This window comes from Spea bombifrons, chromosome 3 (assembly GCF_027358695.1).
Source record: "Spea bombifrons isolate aSpeBom1 chromosome 3, aSpeBom1.2.pri, whole genome shotgun sequence".
Taxonomy (NCBI): Eukaryota; Metazoa; Chordata; class Amphibia; order Anura; family Pelobatidae; genus Spea; species Spea bombifrons.
Genome location: NC_071089.1, coordinates 12,944,110 through 12,963,583, shown reverse-complemented (window position 1 = coordinate 12,963,583; position 19,474 = coordinate 12,944,110). Strand labels below are relative to the sequence as shown.

At 38.6% G+C, this 19,474-nt stretch overlaps 1 protein-coding gene across 1 annotated transcript in view; it reads right to left on the bottom strand.

Annotated features, from left to right (window-relative positions):
- Window positions 1-19,474, bottom strand: part of PRKCE (protein kinase C epsilon) — a 155,196-nt gene that overhangs the window by 14,619 nt on the left and 121,103 nt on the right. Inside the window, exons 11-12 of the mRNA XM_053460623.1 lie at window positions 10,202-10,356; window positions 2,017-2,155 (exon numbers count right to left, since the gene is read on the bottom strand). Of these exons, the coding sequence (XP_053316598.1) occupies window positions 2,017-2,155; window positions 10,202-10,356 (294 nt within the window). The remainder of the gene's footprint in view (window positions 1-2,016; window positions 2,156-10,201; window positions 10,357-19,474) is intronic.

Here is a 19,474-nt window from a genome sequence, read left to right as displayed (position 1 = left end):
GCTAAGGAATATTTTGTACCTACACAGAGAATTCAGAACCTTTTCTACAAATTGTATATATTGTAAGCTTGCGAGGGCCCTCTTCTCTGCCTGTACCAGTATGTCTCAACATATGTTATTGATCATTTAGGACTGGGGCGTCCAACCTGCGGCCCTCCAGCTGCTGCAGGACTACATCTCCCATACTCCTCAGCCAGCCCCTTAGCTGAAAGAGCATTATGGGAGATGTAGTCCTGCAGCAGCTGGAGGGCCACACGTTGGACGCCCCTGATTTAGGATATTGTAAATTTTAATATTTAGTTTTCACTTCGCTTTTGTAACAGCGCTACATAATTTATAGCCCTCTATTAATAAAATGCAATATAATATGTTTGATAGGCACATGTTACTCCCATACCAATATTAGCATGTTGAGGCACTGGACTTGTATGTCTAATGAGGTTATCCGGTATACATTTAAATATACGTTTATATATGCATTACACTGGCAACTAGATGAAAATTTAGCATGTACAATGATCGCATTTTGAAATCTGTTTTGCTGGAAAATAAGCCATCTTTCGTAACACCTCTAACCTATGACCACCTATTCCACATATAATGCATATATTCTGAATAAGAACCCAGGTGAACAGTTCATTTTTTATTATGTACATGTGATGTAATCATACTCATACTAAATACAGGTAATTAAGCTATAAATGGTAAAGTATCTGCTGTTTGACCAAATCTAAGTTACCGGCATTTGACAGAACAGTCCCAGGGAGTGAGTTGAACGCTGAGGTGTGTTAGTGTGTCAAATATAATGTTTGTCAAAGTCTCTATTTTAAGGATTAAGACAGAGTTAAAGACAATTGAAATAAAAAATAATTCATACAGAATGGGCACAGACTCCAAGATCCTGAAGGAGATACGTTTCCAGCCCAGGATTTAGAGTTTGCTTAAGGCCAGATGGAATTAACAACAGCCCAAAATATTAGGTAAGTGGTTTGTCTACTTCTGGGTACTTTGAATTCACCTTTTACTGTTGTGTCAGAGCAGTAAGTAGGGCTCTTGGTGCCTGGGGCAGGGTCGGACGTCCTGCATGGACCTCACACCTGCTTGTGAAATTGTTAATGAAGTGAAAGTAATAGGGGTATTTATGCCGGGTGGCTCAAGCATGCCCCTCACAGGTACATACAATCTATTTCACTGTCTTTTAGTTCTTTAAGCATGTGGATAAATGTGCAGGATCCAATACATTCGCACAGGTTCAAGACTGAAGATGGCATTATCTGCGTGTATCAAAGCGATGCCACATTTTTGTGACAAGTATCTAGGCTTGGATCCAAAAATGGCATCTACAGCACCATGCAGACGAATGTCTGAGATCATATGTAGTATGAGCTGGCAAATTAAGACTTGTTCCCACATTACAAAAACTGGGAACTGGAACATAAGGTCAAATGTAATGACTCAGATCAGAAAACTGTGAGGCATCTGGAATTAACTTTTGCAATATGCTCATCTTCAATAAACATAAATGCTATTGCAGACATGAAAAAGCATAACAAAAAGGGAAGAAGAATGTTCATCTCATGTCCATTAGTTTGGGACAATAGTGGGCTGAAACAAAAACTGCTCACACCATCTGCATAGAAACGTTAAAGAAAATTTACAGAAAAAATAAAAGCTATAATATAATCAAACCTGCAATTGGTTCGCAAATACAACAAAATTACAAACTATGAAATAACTACTTAGGTTTAAGAGAGATCACGTAGTGCTGCATCTTTTTCTTTGATACAGTGCTTTTTGTTTGACTATTTTATATCAGTTTTTTTAGTATTATATTTGCGATTCACCTTCCATTCAAAGAATGGGACAGAATCTTCGAGCTAGTAGAAGCAGTTAGAACCCATCGTCTATATAGTTATATTCACATTTGCCAACACTTTTCCTATGGCATACTTGGCCGTGAAAGAACAAATGCTGCCATACAGCTTCAATTAACAAATTGAAGGTAAGAAGACCCACCTCTGGTGCAATGTAGTCTGGGGTACCACAAAATGTTGTAGTAGTAACTCCATTCAATATTCCTTCTTTACACATCCCAAAGTCAGCGAGTTTGCAATGACCTTCTGCATCCAGAAGTATGTTGTCCAGTTTAAGATCCCTTAAAAGAGAGGATAAATGTGTCAGCAAAATAGAACATTGGGATACGTTGTAAAAGCTCCATCATCATTCATACACAATCATTATCTAAATGTCTTTAATGGAAAGAGAAGACATGAAGTGCATGTACTTAAATTATACTAATAAGTACATGAACTTGCTATCACTTCTACCAAAGTTAACAGTTTTCAGAAGGTTAACCAAAAACATGGCACTTACAAGATATATTGTGCTATAAATAATGAGGCGTGATAACACATGCACCTTTATAAAGTTCATTCTCTTTAAAATATAAGGTACGTTGATGACATCTTTCCCGGGCTTGATCTAAAAGCTGTTTTCCTGACTGTTATCATAATAAAGGTATTCCATATGTTGTGCAATGCAAGCCCAGTCTGCGACATGTTAGTAAAGAAGTAAGCACAGTATAGATTCTACGGGGGTATTCAAAACAAATAGATTTTATGGTGGAGCAAAAACCCCCCTGCAAGTTATCAGCCTCCAGATATCAGCTGTACGCTGAATGACTTGCCTTGAAAACTGAGATTAAAATACCAGATTTACAAAGACTTTGTAAACATTTAACCAATGCATTCAATTAAACATATATCATTTCTTCTGTATGTTAGTATACGACACTATGAAGAACATTTATAGAAAGATTAAATTTGTCGGCTGGATGAAATAATCAATAGCTTCTTATTGAAGAGGTCTTTAAAAAGTTTGATGTATTGGGAGATTTTATGCAGTTTTGTAACACATGAATAAAACCATCAAAATAAATCTATGGATAAAACATTTTTTAATGAAAGGTATTAAAGAATACGTCCTATAAACTAGGATCCAATTTATTTTTGTAGCCCTCTAGTTTAAAAATAAAAAATAAAAATGCTAGCTCTTTAACATGGAACTCTAATCGGTATTACAGGACACTCCTAACTGAAGACCAATTATCATATCTGCTGGACACAGATCACTGCAAGAATACATTCTTAACAGTATTACCATTGTGGATACATTTTAGCTAATAATTTGTCTTTTCAATCATTTATAGCATGTGAGAATACCTTAGTTTTTTGTATTTTTAAAGGCCATTTTAATTCTTTACATTGTCAAATTAATTCTGGAAGGAATGAGTAGAAGGAATCATATGAGATAAAAAAAGGTTTTGTGTATTGGGAGTATGAAAACAAATATATATATATATATATATATATATATATATATATATATATATACGTAGAATGGGAAAGGAGTGAAATGGTAAACTGTTCCAATTCACTTTAAACAATCTCCTTAATATTGGAACACACTTCAGTGTGTGCCGTTGTGTCCTGTTTTGCTTGGCAAGCTAGTGCTGGCAAACATTAAGGACATTTGTGTGCCTAATAAATGAAGAAACGATGAGAGCGAACACATTTGCGTTTTGAAATTCAGATCAAGCTCAAAGCAGCGCCTTTAGTAGACACAGAATTACAGTATATCAACCATTGAAAAGGACACCTGGTGGAATAGTTAATCCGCAACAAATGATTTGGCTCGAAAATCAATTTAACATTTAAACAGTGATGAAATAAGATGATTTCAGTGGTGTCCCACTTTCAATAATGTTAATGATAAAGTGTGAATAAAGGCTTCTTATTGGGTTCTCAGTTGCCCTTTCTGATGTGCATGCACGCTACATCTAAAATAAACGCCAGTAATCTGCGATTCCTGTGCGCTCTAGACTTGTTCTTTTCATATATCTAGTATTAGAGCTTGATTATGAGGCCACCGGGTAGCAGGGTATTTTGTGATACAGGGTATTTAGTGATATAGGGCATTCTGCGCTCTGCTGGTGCTAATAGTAAATGGAAATAAACAGTTAAGATTAAAAAGGTGTTTGTCTCGGTGGTTTGGTACACCGATAGTCTAAAGGCTCATTTGCGCAGACTTTTTCATTGCTAGAAAAAGAATGTTTTTATGAGGCTTTACTAAAACATTAATTATATGAGGGCTCATCTAATTTCGCACCGTAACACCACTTTTAGAGTGGGATTATAGGGGACTATTTTTGCTGCTACATAATGTTTTTGCCACGAGGGACATTAGGTGCACCTGAAATCGCCTTATTGATAATTCCACTATGTTTACATGTATGCATTTCTGAAAACTTGACAGGTAAGGTAATACAAAGGGCTTTCCTCTACATAGAGTCTCCATACAGGGGAGCAATATCTGGGGTTAAGTCACCTGCATTAAAGCAGGAATATCAATTATAACATACTCATAGTATGAGATTGGGGCAAAAACCCTGAGACATGGGGGTAAACACTGAGAGTCCATATATCTACACTTACAGAGACCATGTATACTAGCATTCTATAGTAGGTATAAAGGTATAAAGCTGTTTGGGGTTGGAGGTCAACGGAATTCAATAACATTGTTCGTTTAATAATTCATTTACACCTCTTTGGTTTTCTGGATATGGACACCATTACTGAAATCTGCTTCTACAGCAATCGAGAGCCTCAGGGGATCACTGGGCTTCTTCTCTCTATTAAGAAATGATACATCTATGTATGAACCCACTAAAACATGACCCCAGCTCTGACCGTTACATTTGGGCTAAGTAGGTACGTGAGTATGAATGTGAGCCTAGAACCCAAGCTCATCTAGCCTAGTTCTCATGGTTTAAGCTGGTCATTTGAGGACCTCATCAGACTCGATGTCTACACAATACATTATCCTGCACGTTTACAGCTTAAATAAAACAAATGATAAAAACAAAGCAATGCGATCACCTAACATACCCAAACAAAAACAAGCACTTTTTACAAAATACAATCAGAAAGGAGTTTCTGTGTGTTCTCAAGCAAAACAATTTCTAAAGTTTATTAGATGAAAACACTAGATGAAAGGAGTAACCAATGGCATTAAGCGTTTTCTTGTCAGTTCAAGTCTTAATGGTTCAATGCTCAAAATATGTCAACAAACGTTTTATGATGTAATTTTCCCTCAAGGCATACTGTACGGCTTAAGAGTTCATCTAAGTTAAATATTGTACTCTGACATCCAAGCGGAACGTTTATTTTGTACCCAATTTAAGATGTTACATAAGTATCACAAGACATAGACTTCATTTACGTATAATAATGACTGCATAAATACCTGGGACGTATTTTATTGGGAATTCTCCTTAAAGTGGTACTTTTCCTATATATTTATCCTATTCGGATTAGGATACATCAGAAATGTGTTGAAGTCTATGCAATTTCACGGATTTAGGCTATTATGCTAACATGCTATTAGAAGGGTTGGCCAATATAAAGGTATGATCCATCGATTTATAGCAATATTACTCCCACCCTCTCACAAGCTGCCTGTATGCCCCTGTGAATACCTGAAGCAGGTACGTCATATTTGTATTTTGGTATGTTGGGTGCACTTACCACATTCCACAGATCTCAGGGATTGCTTATTTTGCATAACAAGTCAAATTTTCTAGCTTCCTGAAACGGGGTTTATTTTAAATCTATGTTTTTGTGTTCTTTGTAAAGCACGCACGGATCTGACTTTCAGTTACAGTCTAGTGAGAACAGAACATTGTGAACTGTGAATGGCAGCTTTTGAACAGACTGAACTCTCTGGAACCTCAGGGTGACGGCTAGAAAATGCACCGGTTCCTCTGTAGCACTCAGTATACTCAGACAACATTCAGGGGTTCCATAATAACCCAACAATGTGGTGCCAACACATACTATGTCTTAGGTTAAGATATTATTAACTAAAAACCATGACTTTTGAAGCCACCACACACACGCACATATATAAATATATATATATCAACACGCAAACTTACACAGCTCACAAGGTATGTGGGCACATGACCATCACATCTATTTGAGACTATTGTTCCACAACCATCTACTGTCCTGAGAAGTCTGGCCAGAAGTGGTCTTCATGGAAGACTTGTGGCCAAGGACGCAGAAGGTAGTTTATTCACTGAAGGGCTGGAGAGCGGTACAAGAATGAGTGTTTGCAGGCAACAGTAAAGCATTGTGGAGGTTCCTTACAAGTTTGGGGCTGCATTTCTGCGAATAGAGTTGGGGATTTGATCAGAACGAACGGTCTCCACAATGCTGGAGGGAATGAAACTCAACGTGGAGAGAACTTCACTGCATTCCTACTCATTGTCCATTCTAACAGCACAGCAAGAGAGGGACAGAGGGATTTGCATCCACATACAGACTGTCCAAAAGAAGAAGATTTGAAAAGAATCCTTTCATAATGGTACATTTAATCTCTGTGCTCAAATGTTAAAGTTAATAAAAAGTTTGATCTGTTTGCGCAATGAAGGAAGACGGCATTTTCACAGAAATCCGGTTATACAACTGCATTAACATCACCCTGTCTTTCCTCTAATCATGGTGGTAATTTTAAACAAAAATACTTGGAATAAGGCAGGAAACGCTATTGTGCCAACTAGAATAATATAAATTATGTCTCTGGAGCAGGATGTCTTTCAGCAAACAAGGAGATGGGTTTTCCCTTTCAAGTAATGTGACATTTAAAAATATTTTCTGTAACATGATGACATAATATGGTTGTATACACTGAAGAGGCCTTCATTTATGCCAATTTGGAGCCATTGTAGTTGTTAGACGGTGTCTGGCAAATTAAATGTATTTTGTGTCTAAAGGACGATTGGCAAATAAAAACATGCTGTGTTGGCAGAAAAGGATATATGAACCAAACGTCCACACAACCCAGAACTTGGAAAAGGAATTAAATAATATTAAAACCCAGAATTTTTGTTATTTGTTTTTGTTCAATCAAAATAATTCATGGAAATAGAGAGCAGTCATTTAAAAGTTAAATAAATAGGAAGCTCTCTTTTTGTATCTATGAATCTGAAAAGTGTTGTGCCTCTGGGATCCACAATAATCAGCTCCTGGGTGCTATACCCAATGCTTTGTATCATTTTATAAAAAAGAAAACAGCATATTTTTTTGTAAATGTATTAGGTATTTAAATATTATATATATGATTAAATACACTGTTATGGTTTTGTTAATACCATGATCTAATTTACAATATTTTAATTATATTTAGGCGTCACTAAAAACTGATATGTAGGCATTATTTGCTGGCAGAAACCCGCTAAATATAGACAAAATATAGACAATTCAAACTAATCTTTACCAGTTCTTTCTTCCTCTTGGCTTTACCGTGCACACAGACTAGTCTGATTTAAAGGTGGTGTATTATATAATAATATAGAATTATAGAAGGTATCTTCTATAATTCTATATTATTACCGTATATAATACACAACCTTTAAATCAGACTAGTCTGTGTGCACGGTAAAGCCAAGAGTAAGAAAGAACTGGTAAAGATTAAGTTAATAATGGAAATGTCTAATATATAGATGTATTTGTTACTATAACTTGATCACAATTCCCCCCCAGTTAAACATTTTTGGAATTATATTTAACTATTCCCTTAGAACTTGGTACCTCCAAACTGTACACTTTGAGTGGAAGAAGCTGATGATGATTTAAATAAGCGGGCAAACAAAATCAAAATGTAATCTGAGTGTAATGTCATAATAATAACTGAACGCTATGATGTGTTGAATTTGGCACATACCTGCATTAACATAAACATATTAAAGCTTATAAGTAAATGATGCAAGCTTGGGTCAGTGGGAGTTCAGGGCAGGCCCGTGCAGGTTGGGTAGGTAGGTAGAACATTAACACACACTTGTTCCGCTAGACAACAACACTCAAGAAAGCTTGTTTGAACAGGGCCTCCTTACCTTTCCTTTCTATAAACCCAAATTGTTATGGGATTCACTACTTGTTATGTCCTGTATACCAAATGTACAGCGCTGTGTGTGTATATATGTATATAAATCTATACATAATATGAATGTCACTTTCCAAGTCATTTTACAGATCTTTGCACTAAATGAGCCCATCTAATATTTTTCACAGATTAAAATAAGCAATATATATCAATTAAACAAAACACTTATGTATACTATGGCAAAACCATCTTAAGTTCTTGTTGCCCGGGATCAGCGTTTCTCCCTATTATTCTGTCTCTAATCAGAGCCTTGGTAAGGGTGCGGTGAGAAGAAAGGAGATAAGTTCAGGACAGGACATTGTTCATATAATGCTGGCTCTGCCACAGGCTGGCAAGGACCTCAGCTTCCATTATCTTAGAGACTTCATACAATACAGTTCTACTGACTGACAAGCTTAAAGACGCATTAAATTGCCATACCTTCAAACAGTCCCTTAAGTGGCCCACTGAGCTGTAACATTGATTGAGGTCTGCAGCACGGACCACAATCCCAGCTCTCACATGGCCCCCTCGCATGGCACTGGAGCTGTGTGCCACGAAGTGATGATGCATCTCAACGTACGTCTTCACATATCAATAGATGGTGAAGAAAGTGCATGGCCCGGCTCTGCCCAATCCACATCCCAACCAATGCTCTGACCATACCCTCCCGCCTGCCTCTAATAGCCGTTCCCCAATGCAAGTGTCCGGTTTGGGTTATGCAATGCTAAAAACATACAATTGGGGAAATTTCCTAGTTTTATATTTAAATTTAAAAATTTCATTAGTTTATATCCAGGTCAAAGCATAAAAAGACACTAAAAATCTTGACTTGTGCAAATGACACAAGCTTAGAACTTTTCCATATAGTAGATCTGTTTATTGTTTATTTGTTTTGGTTAAAAATTATTTTTCTGGCAGGCAAACTGGAATTAATAAATGCATCCGCAAGAAAACAAACTGGTTTAATGTAGAGTTTTGTTTTCGTAGATTTCTCTTCTAGTCTGATTTCAGTTTGTTAAAGCGTCTTTCTGTTCAAAGTGATGAGAGGAGAGGGCACTGGGTTAAAAAGCCTTACATCTGCTGCCCACTGACTCCTTTACTCTGGAGACGAGTTGAACAAACTCAGGAAGCGCCAGTGAGTAGAGACACAAGGGGAAGAGGAGAAACTAGATTGCCTTGATCTACGCAGGGTCACTGATGGGCCACTGTGTACCAACCGTGCCAGAAACTCTTATTTGTGTTATAGTACTGGCACACAAAACTGGAGATGCCTCCAGGCATTCATCAAACGCTAAAACTCAGGAAAGATAAACAGCTGCAGCTCTCTAAACAAGTAATCCGGAACAGGTTGTGATGGGACAATCTGCAACCTACAAAGCCAAGGCTATTAGACTCACTGTTTTTGAACGTAATTACAATTGTTTAACTAAACGCTTACATATGCGATACTGGAATAATCATTTGACCCTTCCCGACCAAAGGTACTTTGTACCCTAAGGTCGGGGTCCCTTTTCTCATGATAATGCATGTGATCTATGCGATTGCGAATGTATATTCTTGAGCAAAAGACCTTTCATGCTAGCGTAGCAGAGGGCACAATTTGGCAATAGTTGTTCCTCAGCTAAATAAATCAGTTTTGCCCGAAGCTCTCAGGCAGTTGGTGTTGCAGTGCTGCCCCTTAGGCAGTTGGTGTTGCAGTGCTGCCTGTATAAAGTCCTATGCATTATAAGTGCCAAGCCAACTGCTGCAAAGCAATCTAGGTGCTCCTAGTGTGAATGGATCTGATCATCTGTGGAATGGCTAGTTCTGGGTTATGTAAAAAAGTGCTCTTAGTTTATACAAAAGGCTGTAACTAAGAATTTTCACCCTATATTAGCAGAATATATCAAAACATCCTCTAGACTGTAAGCTTCTAAGCAGAACCCTCTTTTCCATGGGAACTAATGTGGAGTGCTGGAATATGACATCATATCTGGGCATTCTGGAGGAGAAGACCCAGCGGAGGGAGGTTCTCCACAGCTCTATGTCTAAGGGGGCAGTGGCCAAGCTCATGCCTGGGGCAACAACTCCCACAAATATTGCACTCACGATAGTTACACTGAAGGGAATGTCATTTAGAACTGTCATAGTGTGCATAGTTCATCATAGGTACAAATAGTTGTACAAATATTCAAGCGTACCAAGTGGAAAATAAAGTCCAACAAATTTGCATTACCTGTATATAACACCATGTTGATGAAGAAACATGAGAGCTGAGGTCACTTCTGCTGCATAAAATCGCGACCGAGGTTCATCAAACTTACGCGAACGTTGAATCTGAAACATTAGATCTCCTCCGTTCACATATTCCATGACAAAAAAGAGGCGATCCTAGAGAAAGAAATATCACAATACTTGAGTAACACTGTCTGAGACCTGGAACCCAAATTTCAAGATACCCAACAGGCGATGTGGCATCATTTTATTACTATTCAGAACTTACAGGGTTAAAAAAAAAAGAAGTTGTTAATGACCATGATCAATGTAACATGCTACAGGCAGCAATTTAGAAGGGTATTTGGATGAAAATAAATTATGCTAAAACCTCAACTGGGAAATATTGACCATGAATATATTTTTTTTTTATTTCATGTTTAAAAAACAACATGTTACATACATTTAGATAATTATTCTGGTTAGATATAACATGCATCGGGAAACATTGCAAAAGACTGGTCAGCTGATATGCGACTTATGTATATATTTATTCTCCCAGGCCAGTAACAAGTAAACACTGGGAAGACGAAGTTCAAAGCTAGCAGAAGTTCCCATGGCTTAGAAATCACATGTAATTATATTGAATTACTGAGGGATGCCAACATTTGAAAGCTATTAACGCTAAAATGTCACACTTTGTTCTCTCGACCTTTGCAGTTTACTTATCCAAAGAAAATGAAATATAAATAAAAAAAACTAAAAGGATATGTAGAAGAGTATTTCATTCTCCGAATTATGCATATATTGATTGGTAAACTGACCAATCAATAAATATTAATATAAAATATTATTTGCCTTCACTGTTTCATTATATTACATTTTATAATGTTGCCACAATAGAACATTTAAGGTTTAACAGAATTTACAATGTAAACACAATTGGGGAGAAAGCCAGATCAACATACAAATTTATGAATCTTTCAGGTTTTATATATATAAAAAACTTCATGTATACTCCCCTGTGCATAAATATTATGGTACTTTCTGGGTGGGGAGTGGGGATTATTTGCTATATTTCATCTTTGTATACTATTCGTCCCGGTTTATCTCATTATGCTTGCCCCAAACTTCTAGCCATGCATTGTACGACTGGGAGGGTTTCAAGGGAAATTTCTGGTCTCCTCAACTGACTCATCGAGAATTACGGCACACTATGGAGGTAAATCTTACATTAGAGCACTCTTCCTCTAGGGACATGGTTCAGGAGCTGTCCTCCCTTCATTCATGTCGGACCTTTTTCAAGACTTTTGGACCCCTGCGGCCTGCCCCACCCAGCCATTAGCTCTGTAACAGTACATTTATTGCAAGTCTTTTCGGTTAAATAATAGCAGTGGTTCCAGAAAACATGTACCGTAACACTGTGAACATCTCCTTTATATTGCCTCTATATTTCCTCATGATATTAGTCAACCGACACAAAATCATATAAATAAATATATTTTGGTTACACTTTTCTACAGCCTCGAAGACCTGCTTCACGAGTCAAATTGTTCTTCTGCCCACTCCCTTCTTAGTTTCCCCAGCCCGGCCGTGTCCCTTTCCACAGAAGAGAGGGAGCTCTGGATAGTCTACCCTGAGTAACTTCCAGGTATGGAATTGGACGTCGGCCAAGAGACCTTTTCACAAATGCAGAACATGGCTAGAAAATGCCTATGCCAGTCTTCTCCTTCCACCATGTCATTACATCGAAACTCTACCATTAATGTACACAAACTATTGCTTTGACAAAGCCCACTCTTGAACTATGACTTCTCAAAGGTTAAGGATGTGTGTAGGGATATACTATGTAAACCGCAAACAATAATTTGTTGAAAACAAGTATGTCCTTTGGGGGGGGGGGGATCTAGTTATCTTTGTAACCACAGCACTCTAAGTTTAAATTGAAGAATGTGGCAGGTGCAACTTCATTTGTGACGGACAAGCAGGCTGAAAGTCCGGCACAAAGTGTTCTGCCAGCCTGCTATATTTTGATGAACGCGATATTTTTGTTTATAAGTGGGAGGATAGTATTGTCGATAAACTGCCTGAAAGAATAGCTTTGATGTTTTGTTTCGTTCCGACAGATGTTGATTAAATATTGTCACACTAATCAGGATTATCTGTAACTAAATAATTCACATTAACAGATTGGTCACTAACTGGAATTCTTTGGGGCTTTCTTATCTTCAGTAGGCGTTTAAAGTTGCCTCGTTCTGATTTCTTAGAGACGCTGTTCCACTAAGACACAATTTAACTGTAATTTACTATAGTGTTAAGAAAACACACCTTAGAAGCCCATCTTATTTGTTTCACTAAAGGTGAAGGGACTCTTTTAAAAAGCTTTTTTCAGTTTCCCCAAAAAAATATGAAAAAGGCAAATTTTAGATGGTTAAAACAATTGTTTCTTGTAAATACATACACTATATGGACAAAAGTATTGTAACACCAATCTTTTACACCAACAAGGACTTTTATGACATTGCATTGTAAATGCATAGACATTAATATGTCTGTTAGTTGGTCCCCCTTCTGTAGCTCCAACATCTTCCAATCTTCTGGGAAGGCTTATCACAAGATTTTGGGGAGTTTCTGTGGGAAGTTTTGCCCATTCATCCAGTAGAGCATTTGTGAGGTCAGGCACTGATGTTGGAAGAGAAGGTCTGACTCGCAATCTCAGTTTCAGCTCATCCCAAAGGTGTTCAATGGGGTTGAGGTCAGGGCTTTGTGCGGCAGGTCAAGTTCTTCAAACTCATCCAACCATGTCTTTATGGAGCTTGCTTTGTGCACTGGAGCACAGTCATGCTGGAATAGAAAAGGGCCGCCTCCAAACTGTCCCCACAAAGTTGGAAGCTCAAGATTGTCCAAAATATCTTGGTTTGTCCCCTACGGTGAATAAACTCCTTTATTGCAGTATTGTAATTGTGCAGCTTTTCAATGAAGTCTACAGAAGCTCTAGTCACCAACTGCTGCCATACTTCTTAACCAAAACAGGAAAACTATCATTAAGTTGCTCAATAAACCTTATCAGCAAATGCCAAGTAACAATTTACCATTATTACATAATACATAGCTGTGTTAAATGTTTACATCGCTTATCCAAAATGTTATAATTATAGTGGAAATAGCTGTTTATAACTATGTAAAAAAAAATTCTTTTTGGGGAACAATAGGGACAAAAATGTAGTAGGATTAATGCTTATGGCCAGCAAAAAAAATGGCAAAAGCCCTATAGAGTAATAACTCATCCCTACCTGGCAACTTCCCAGGGTAGTTTACGTGGAGCTCTCCCTCTTTTGGAGAAATGACTTTCTATGAGGGCAGGTTAATCACAGACAAGGGCAAGCCCCATATAGCATTAAATGGGGTGGGAGCGGAATAGGATGGGAAGTAGGAGTAGCTAAAGACCATTTACCACCTACAGTAATAAAAGAATCATCCTGAGACCTCGAGAAGCAGCACTTTACCTGGAGACTCAGGGTCAAACTCATAAGGTGGCCACATGAGTGACTGTCCCATGAAAAACAGGATGGGAGATGATTAATAACAAAAACATCTCTACTTGAAGCTGTGTTGTAATTACGGAAGAGGAGCTTTTCCATGACAATAATATAGATTGCTTACCTGCTATACCTGCTTTCATTTTTTAACCATGTAGGTCAGACTTGAAGAAAGGAATTTGCACTTAAAGCAGAGAACAAGGTTCTTTACAATAGAGGTGTGGAATCCACTACGCACAGACCTTGTCCTAAAATATTCGCTAGATGCCTATAAATGGGCTAGCTGATTTTTTTAAGCAAAGAATATATAGGGGTATAATTAGCTATAAGGACAGGATCAGTTATAGCTCGTTGGTCCTGTGAGAATGATTTTCAGCAGGACCCTCATTCTATATCTATACATCTTTCGCAGAAATATTGCTAATGCTGTTGGTCACATTATAACCGGACTTTTACTTAAAGCCTCCTTGTATAGTCAATAAATAACACACTTTGCCTACCATGAAGGCTTCTTCACTCAGCTACCATTATTACGCAATTCTATTTAAACAGGATGCAGCAAGAATTTGTTTAGAAAGGCTGAAAACAGTATCCACCCATCGATTATGAATAAACATTTCCTGTCACTGATTAAAATGGCAAAGGCGGCCCCCTAACATGAAACATAAAAGGAGGACAAAGCATTGGATATATCAGAGCAATAAACATATCCACTGTTTTTATTTTATTTTTTGCCTTTTAAGTATTGTATGATAACATTTCATCTTTTAAAAATTAAAAATAAACTCAATATCCTCAAATACCTTTCAACACGGCTTAAGATGGCCCAAAAGGGACACTTGTTCTAAGGGACCTGGCTTTACCAAGAATTTTTATTTGATGTTGTGACTATAGATAGACTAACGCATTCGAACAATTCCAACCAAATATTATGAATGCATATAAAAGAGGGACAGAGGTCTTGTGTATACGTGGGAACTCCGGATGAAGTTCTGCGTCCCTGGGTCTCTGGGTCACTTTCCTCTTTCTATGGTAGGGTGAATTTATGTAGCCATGACTGTTACCACCCAACTTGCATCTTTTTTTACGCGGAGGACTCATCTAGCCCAATCCGTACGCATGGTTCGCCCCACTCCGCACGAGGCTAGCTTCTCTCCAGCTAAAGCCGGATAGGTGTATAAATCTTTAAGCATTTGAATAGCCTTCTTTAAGCTTGAAGCATTTGAGAGGAACGCTGAATTCTGATGGTCTTTATGGGGAACAATTCCGTTGTCTTATAAATTAAATTGCATTGATTGCTGGAGTGTCCCTTTAACACAGGGGGTATAAGACTCCAAACATGTACCAAGGAGTTAAGTGTATATATTATATGGTATCTCCTAAGCTTAAACAGTATCTGTACTTATTATGGAGAAAATGTTTGTTCCATCAACTTGCTCCTTGCGTGAGGGTGATCTCCCATGAGTGGCAATGACTTTGAGCAGATCCAGTGTTTATAGGATACAGATAAATCGGATTATATAAAGGAAAGGGCGATAATCATTTGGGTGTGAAGCGGCCACCTGTCCAGAAGCTTACCAGCTGAGTTCATGTAAATGATGACACAAGGGTAATGCGGGACACGGACTGCGTGCATTTACTGGAGCTCAGATGACACAGCTTCTCTGCTCTCACACTTTTCTCAAAAAGGCACATTTCTTTCAGGAAAATCAAGACACATTGATTGAAAGCTATAATACTATATTTATCAAATCTCCCTCTGTAGTCTCTAGAAGCAGACAAGCAGTGGCACTTCAACTAAAATCAGTTAGAAAACATTCTGTGTATATGGACGGGGTCTTGTTAGACCCCATGGGAACTCTCGCTGAGCCAACACTGGATTGACTTGGGGTAAGCGGGCAGAGGCAGCAGGGAATGTGTTCACCCAAACTCATCTCCAGCATGCCTTGGACGAAAGGAGGCAAATGCGTATGCAAGTCGGACCAAACCAAAATCTACAAGTTAACAAGATTGAGAGAATTCTTCCTGCATGCTGGCTATAGTTAATAACAGTGGTAGTTAATAAAAAGACCACTTCTTCAAGTCAGCGCCATTGGCGATCTGTCTCTGGCAGATCTCCCACGGCATTAGAGATATGTGAGGTATGTGACTTTCATAACAATTGGCATCTGATAAACAGCATACGGGGGGTGACTACAAGCAGCCCCATATATATATATATATACGGTATATAGATATATATATATATATATATATCTATATATATATATATATACCCTCCCTCGCACACACAAACTTTTTTATCACACAACTATACATAAATATCCGCAAATTAGGATGTACGGCTAGGTGCAGCGATTCCGTCACATCACCCCACCCGCCTGTCCCAGATTTTTTTGGGTACCTACTGTATGCCCATTGCGTGCAGGAAGATCATTTATCCAAATCAAGCAATATTTATGTACTAATCAGACGTTGCGCCTTTAGATATCATATAATTATTTTTAATGAGACCTACATCTATAAACGGGTTCTGTGTTTACTAAAATCACAAGGAAAATAGCAATTTTATTGTGGTCATGGAAAATACGGAGTTAAAAACAAGGTTTGTGGCAAGAAGAGCCCATATGGTATACATAAGCAATCATGTCCAAGGATTCCACATACATTCTCAGGGGCAGATCAAGGTCAGGAGGGGCCCTGGGATAACACAGTCTATCTCTCTTTACATATGTCGTCTATATGGCTTCTGTCCATGTGCTTTACTGATATACGTATACACAAAATGCCATAACCATGGGAGCAGCGTCCATGTTACTGGCAGATCCCGTCACATGACAGGACCTGGGATGCCTACTTTGCCATAGCTGATGCCCATAATGGAGTCTGTCTGTGTTTCTGGAAATACCCGTGCTGGAGGAGAGGGGCCCCTGCACCGAGTGGCCCCTACCAGACCTCACACATCACCAAAACTGGTAAATGGAATGCCAAAGGACCCTTCAACTGAGGAGCTTTATCTTTGTCTAACAAAATGTTTCTGCGTCTCTGGGTTTATCAGTACAACATATGGATCCGCAGCTCGCTCTCTTTGGTGTGTGTGTATGTGCATGCGCCTAGGAGCCAAAGAGCTGGCAGTTAGTTCTGATGGCACATCATTAAGTAGCTTATGTACTATTATAGAACCTATTCATTTAAGACATGCTGAGGGCAATAAAAAATACCCTGACTGCAAGTGTCCCAGTGGACGGCAAAGTATTCCTGCCGGTGAGCATTTCTGTTCATGCGGTGCACATTCTGGATGCAAAGAAAAGGAAACAAATCCAGGAGCCTGCAAAAACTGCACAAGTCTCAAGACAGTCAATTCCATTATACATCAGGTGGATTTCCCGAAATAAAGCCAATAAAAACATCTTTTCCAGTCTGACAAATGAGCAGAAAACAATACAGAATTATTTCTACTGTTTGAGTTCAGGAAGTCAAATAAAACACCCCATGAACCAAAATCTCTGCTATTAATCAACTTTATTGTGTTTCTGCTATAATTAGGAATGGGAACCAATGTTTGGATCCAAATTTCTGAATAAAGAATGCAAAAGTAAGACTGGTTTCCCACATATTTTTTTTCAAGTGAGTTTCTGTGAAATTAGGAATAAGAATGTATAAACAGAAGTATCTATTTTTACTGATGTACATTAGTTCTGTCTTTTTGATCTTTTATTATATAGATTCATTTCTTCTGTTTCTTATTATTTGTTTGGCCTCCACAGACTCCTACGCTTGCTCTTTGCTCTTAGATGTCCGACGAGCAATCATTTTTGATGCAAGCTCAAGAGAACTCATGAATCTCTAGCTAAAGAGAAGACGGGGATATCCATCAACTACAACTTTTATGAGTGTCTCTAACAGAATGGGTTGTGAGCGCAGCAAGATCCAGATCTCGATTTAAAGTAGGCCTAAAAACGACTATAGTTTTTTATTGAGGTGTTTGAGGACTGACACTAAGAAATGCTAAACTAGAATATTTGGATTTAGATCCAGGAAGCATTGGTTTGCCTCTCCCCCTGAAGGACTAGTTAGATTGAGAAGCTCCTCAATGGTCTAAATCCTGAGTGTTCTAAGCACCGGTAGATCATTCTTTACCTGTTCGCTTCTGAAAAAAACGTCTTTAATAATGACAGTCTTGAGAACGTCTAGAAAACTTCCAGTATTTGGAAACTCTACAGATTTTAGTTGACCAGATAGAGCAGTGATGGGCAACCTTTTTGGCGCGGTGTGTCAAAAATCGGCAAAAAATCGAGCATTACTCGCGTGGTGTGTCACTTCGACAAAAAAACATAATTTTGCGCAATTTATAGTTTAAACTACAAAAATGTATAATTGCAATATATAATTGTATTTAATAAACCAAAAACAAATTATTTAACATACCTGCTTAGTAACTTCTTTGTTCATCAGTCGATTTCGTATGTTGCCCTTGATATACCAATCCACACACATACACCAATCCACACACATACCAATCCACACACATACCAATCCACACACATACACCAATCCACACACATACACCAATCCACACACATACCAATCCACACACACATACCAATCCACACACACATACCAATCCACACACACATACCAATCCACACACACATACCAATCCACACACACATACCAATCCACACACACATACCAATCCACACACATACCAATCCACACACACATACCAATCCCCACACACATACCAATCCACACACATACCAATCCACACACATACCAATCCACACACACATACCAATCCACACACACATACCAATCCACACACATACCAATCCACACACATACCAATCCACACACATACCAATCCACACACACATACCAATCCACACACACATACTAATCCACACACACATACACCAATCCACACACACATACACCAATCCACACACACATACACCAATCCACACACACATACCAATCCACATACACATACCAATCCACACACATACACCAATCCACACACATACACCAATCCACACACATACCAATCCACACACACATACTAATCCACACACACATACCAATCCACACACATACACCAATCCACACACACATACCAATCCACACACATACACCAATCCACACATACACCAATCCACACACACATACCAATCCACACACATACACCAATCCACACACACATACCAATCCACACACATACCAATCCACACACATACACCAATCCCACACACATACACCAATCCACACACACATACCAATCCACACATATACCAATCCACACACATACCAATCCACACACATACACCAATCCACACACATACACTAATCCACACACATACCAATCCACACACATACACCAATCCACACACATACCAATCCACACACATACCAATCCACACACATACACCAATCCACTCTCACTGTATGCTTTCCTACCTTTCCTCTTTTCTCCTTACAGCTCCTTTTCCTGCTCTTCGCTCCTCTTCTTCTTCTTCAGTTCTTCTATCTTCTTCCGAGGGCACGGGGTTCAGAGGGCACGGACAGCGGTGGGTGCGGCTTCAGTGTTGTGCGCCGGGATCTGACAACAAACCCCGGCCAACAGCTGTTGCCGCGCGGATCGCAAGGGAGCGGTATCGGAGGTCTTTAACCCCTTAGTTCCCCTATAGACGTACCGGGACGTCCAAAAAACGCCCACAAAGAAACCCCTATGGACGTCCCGGTACGTCCAGCCTTTC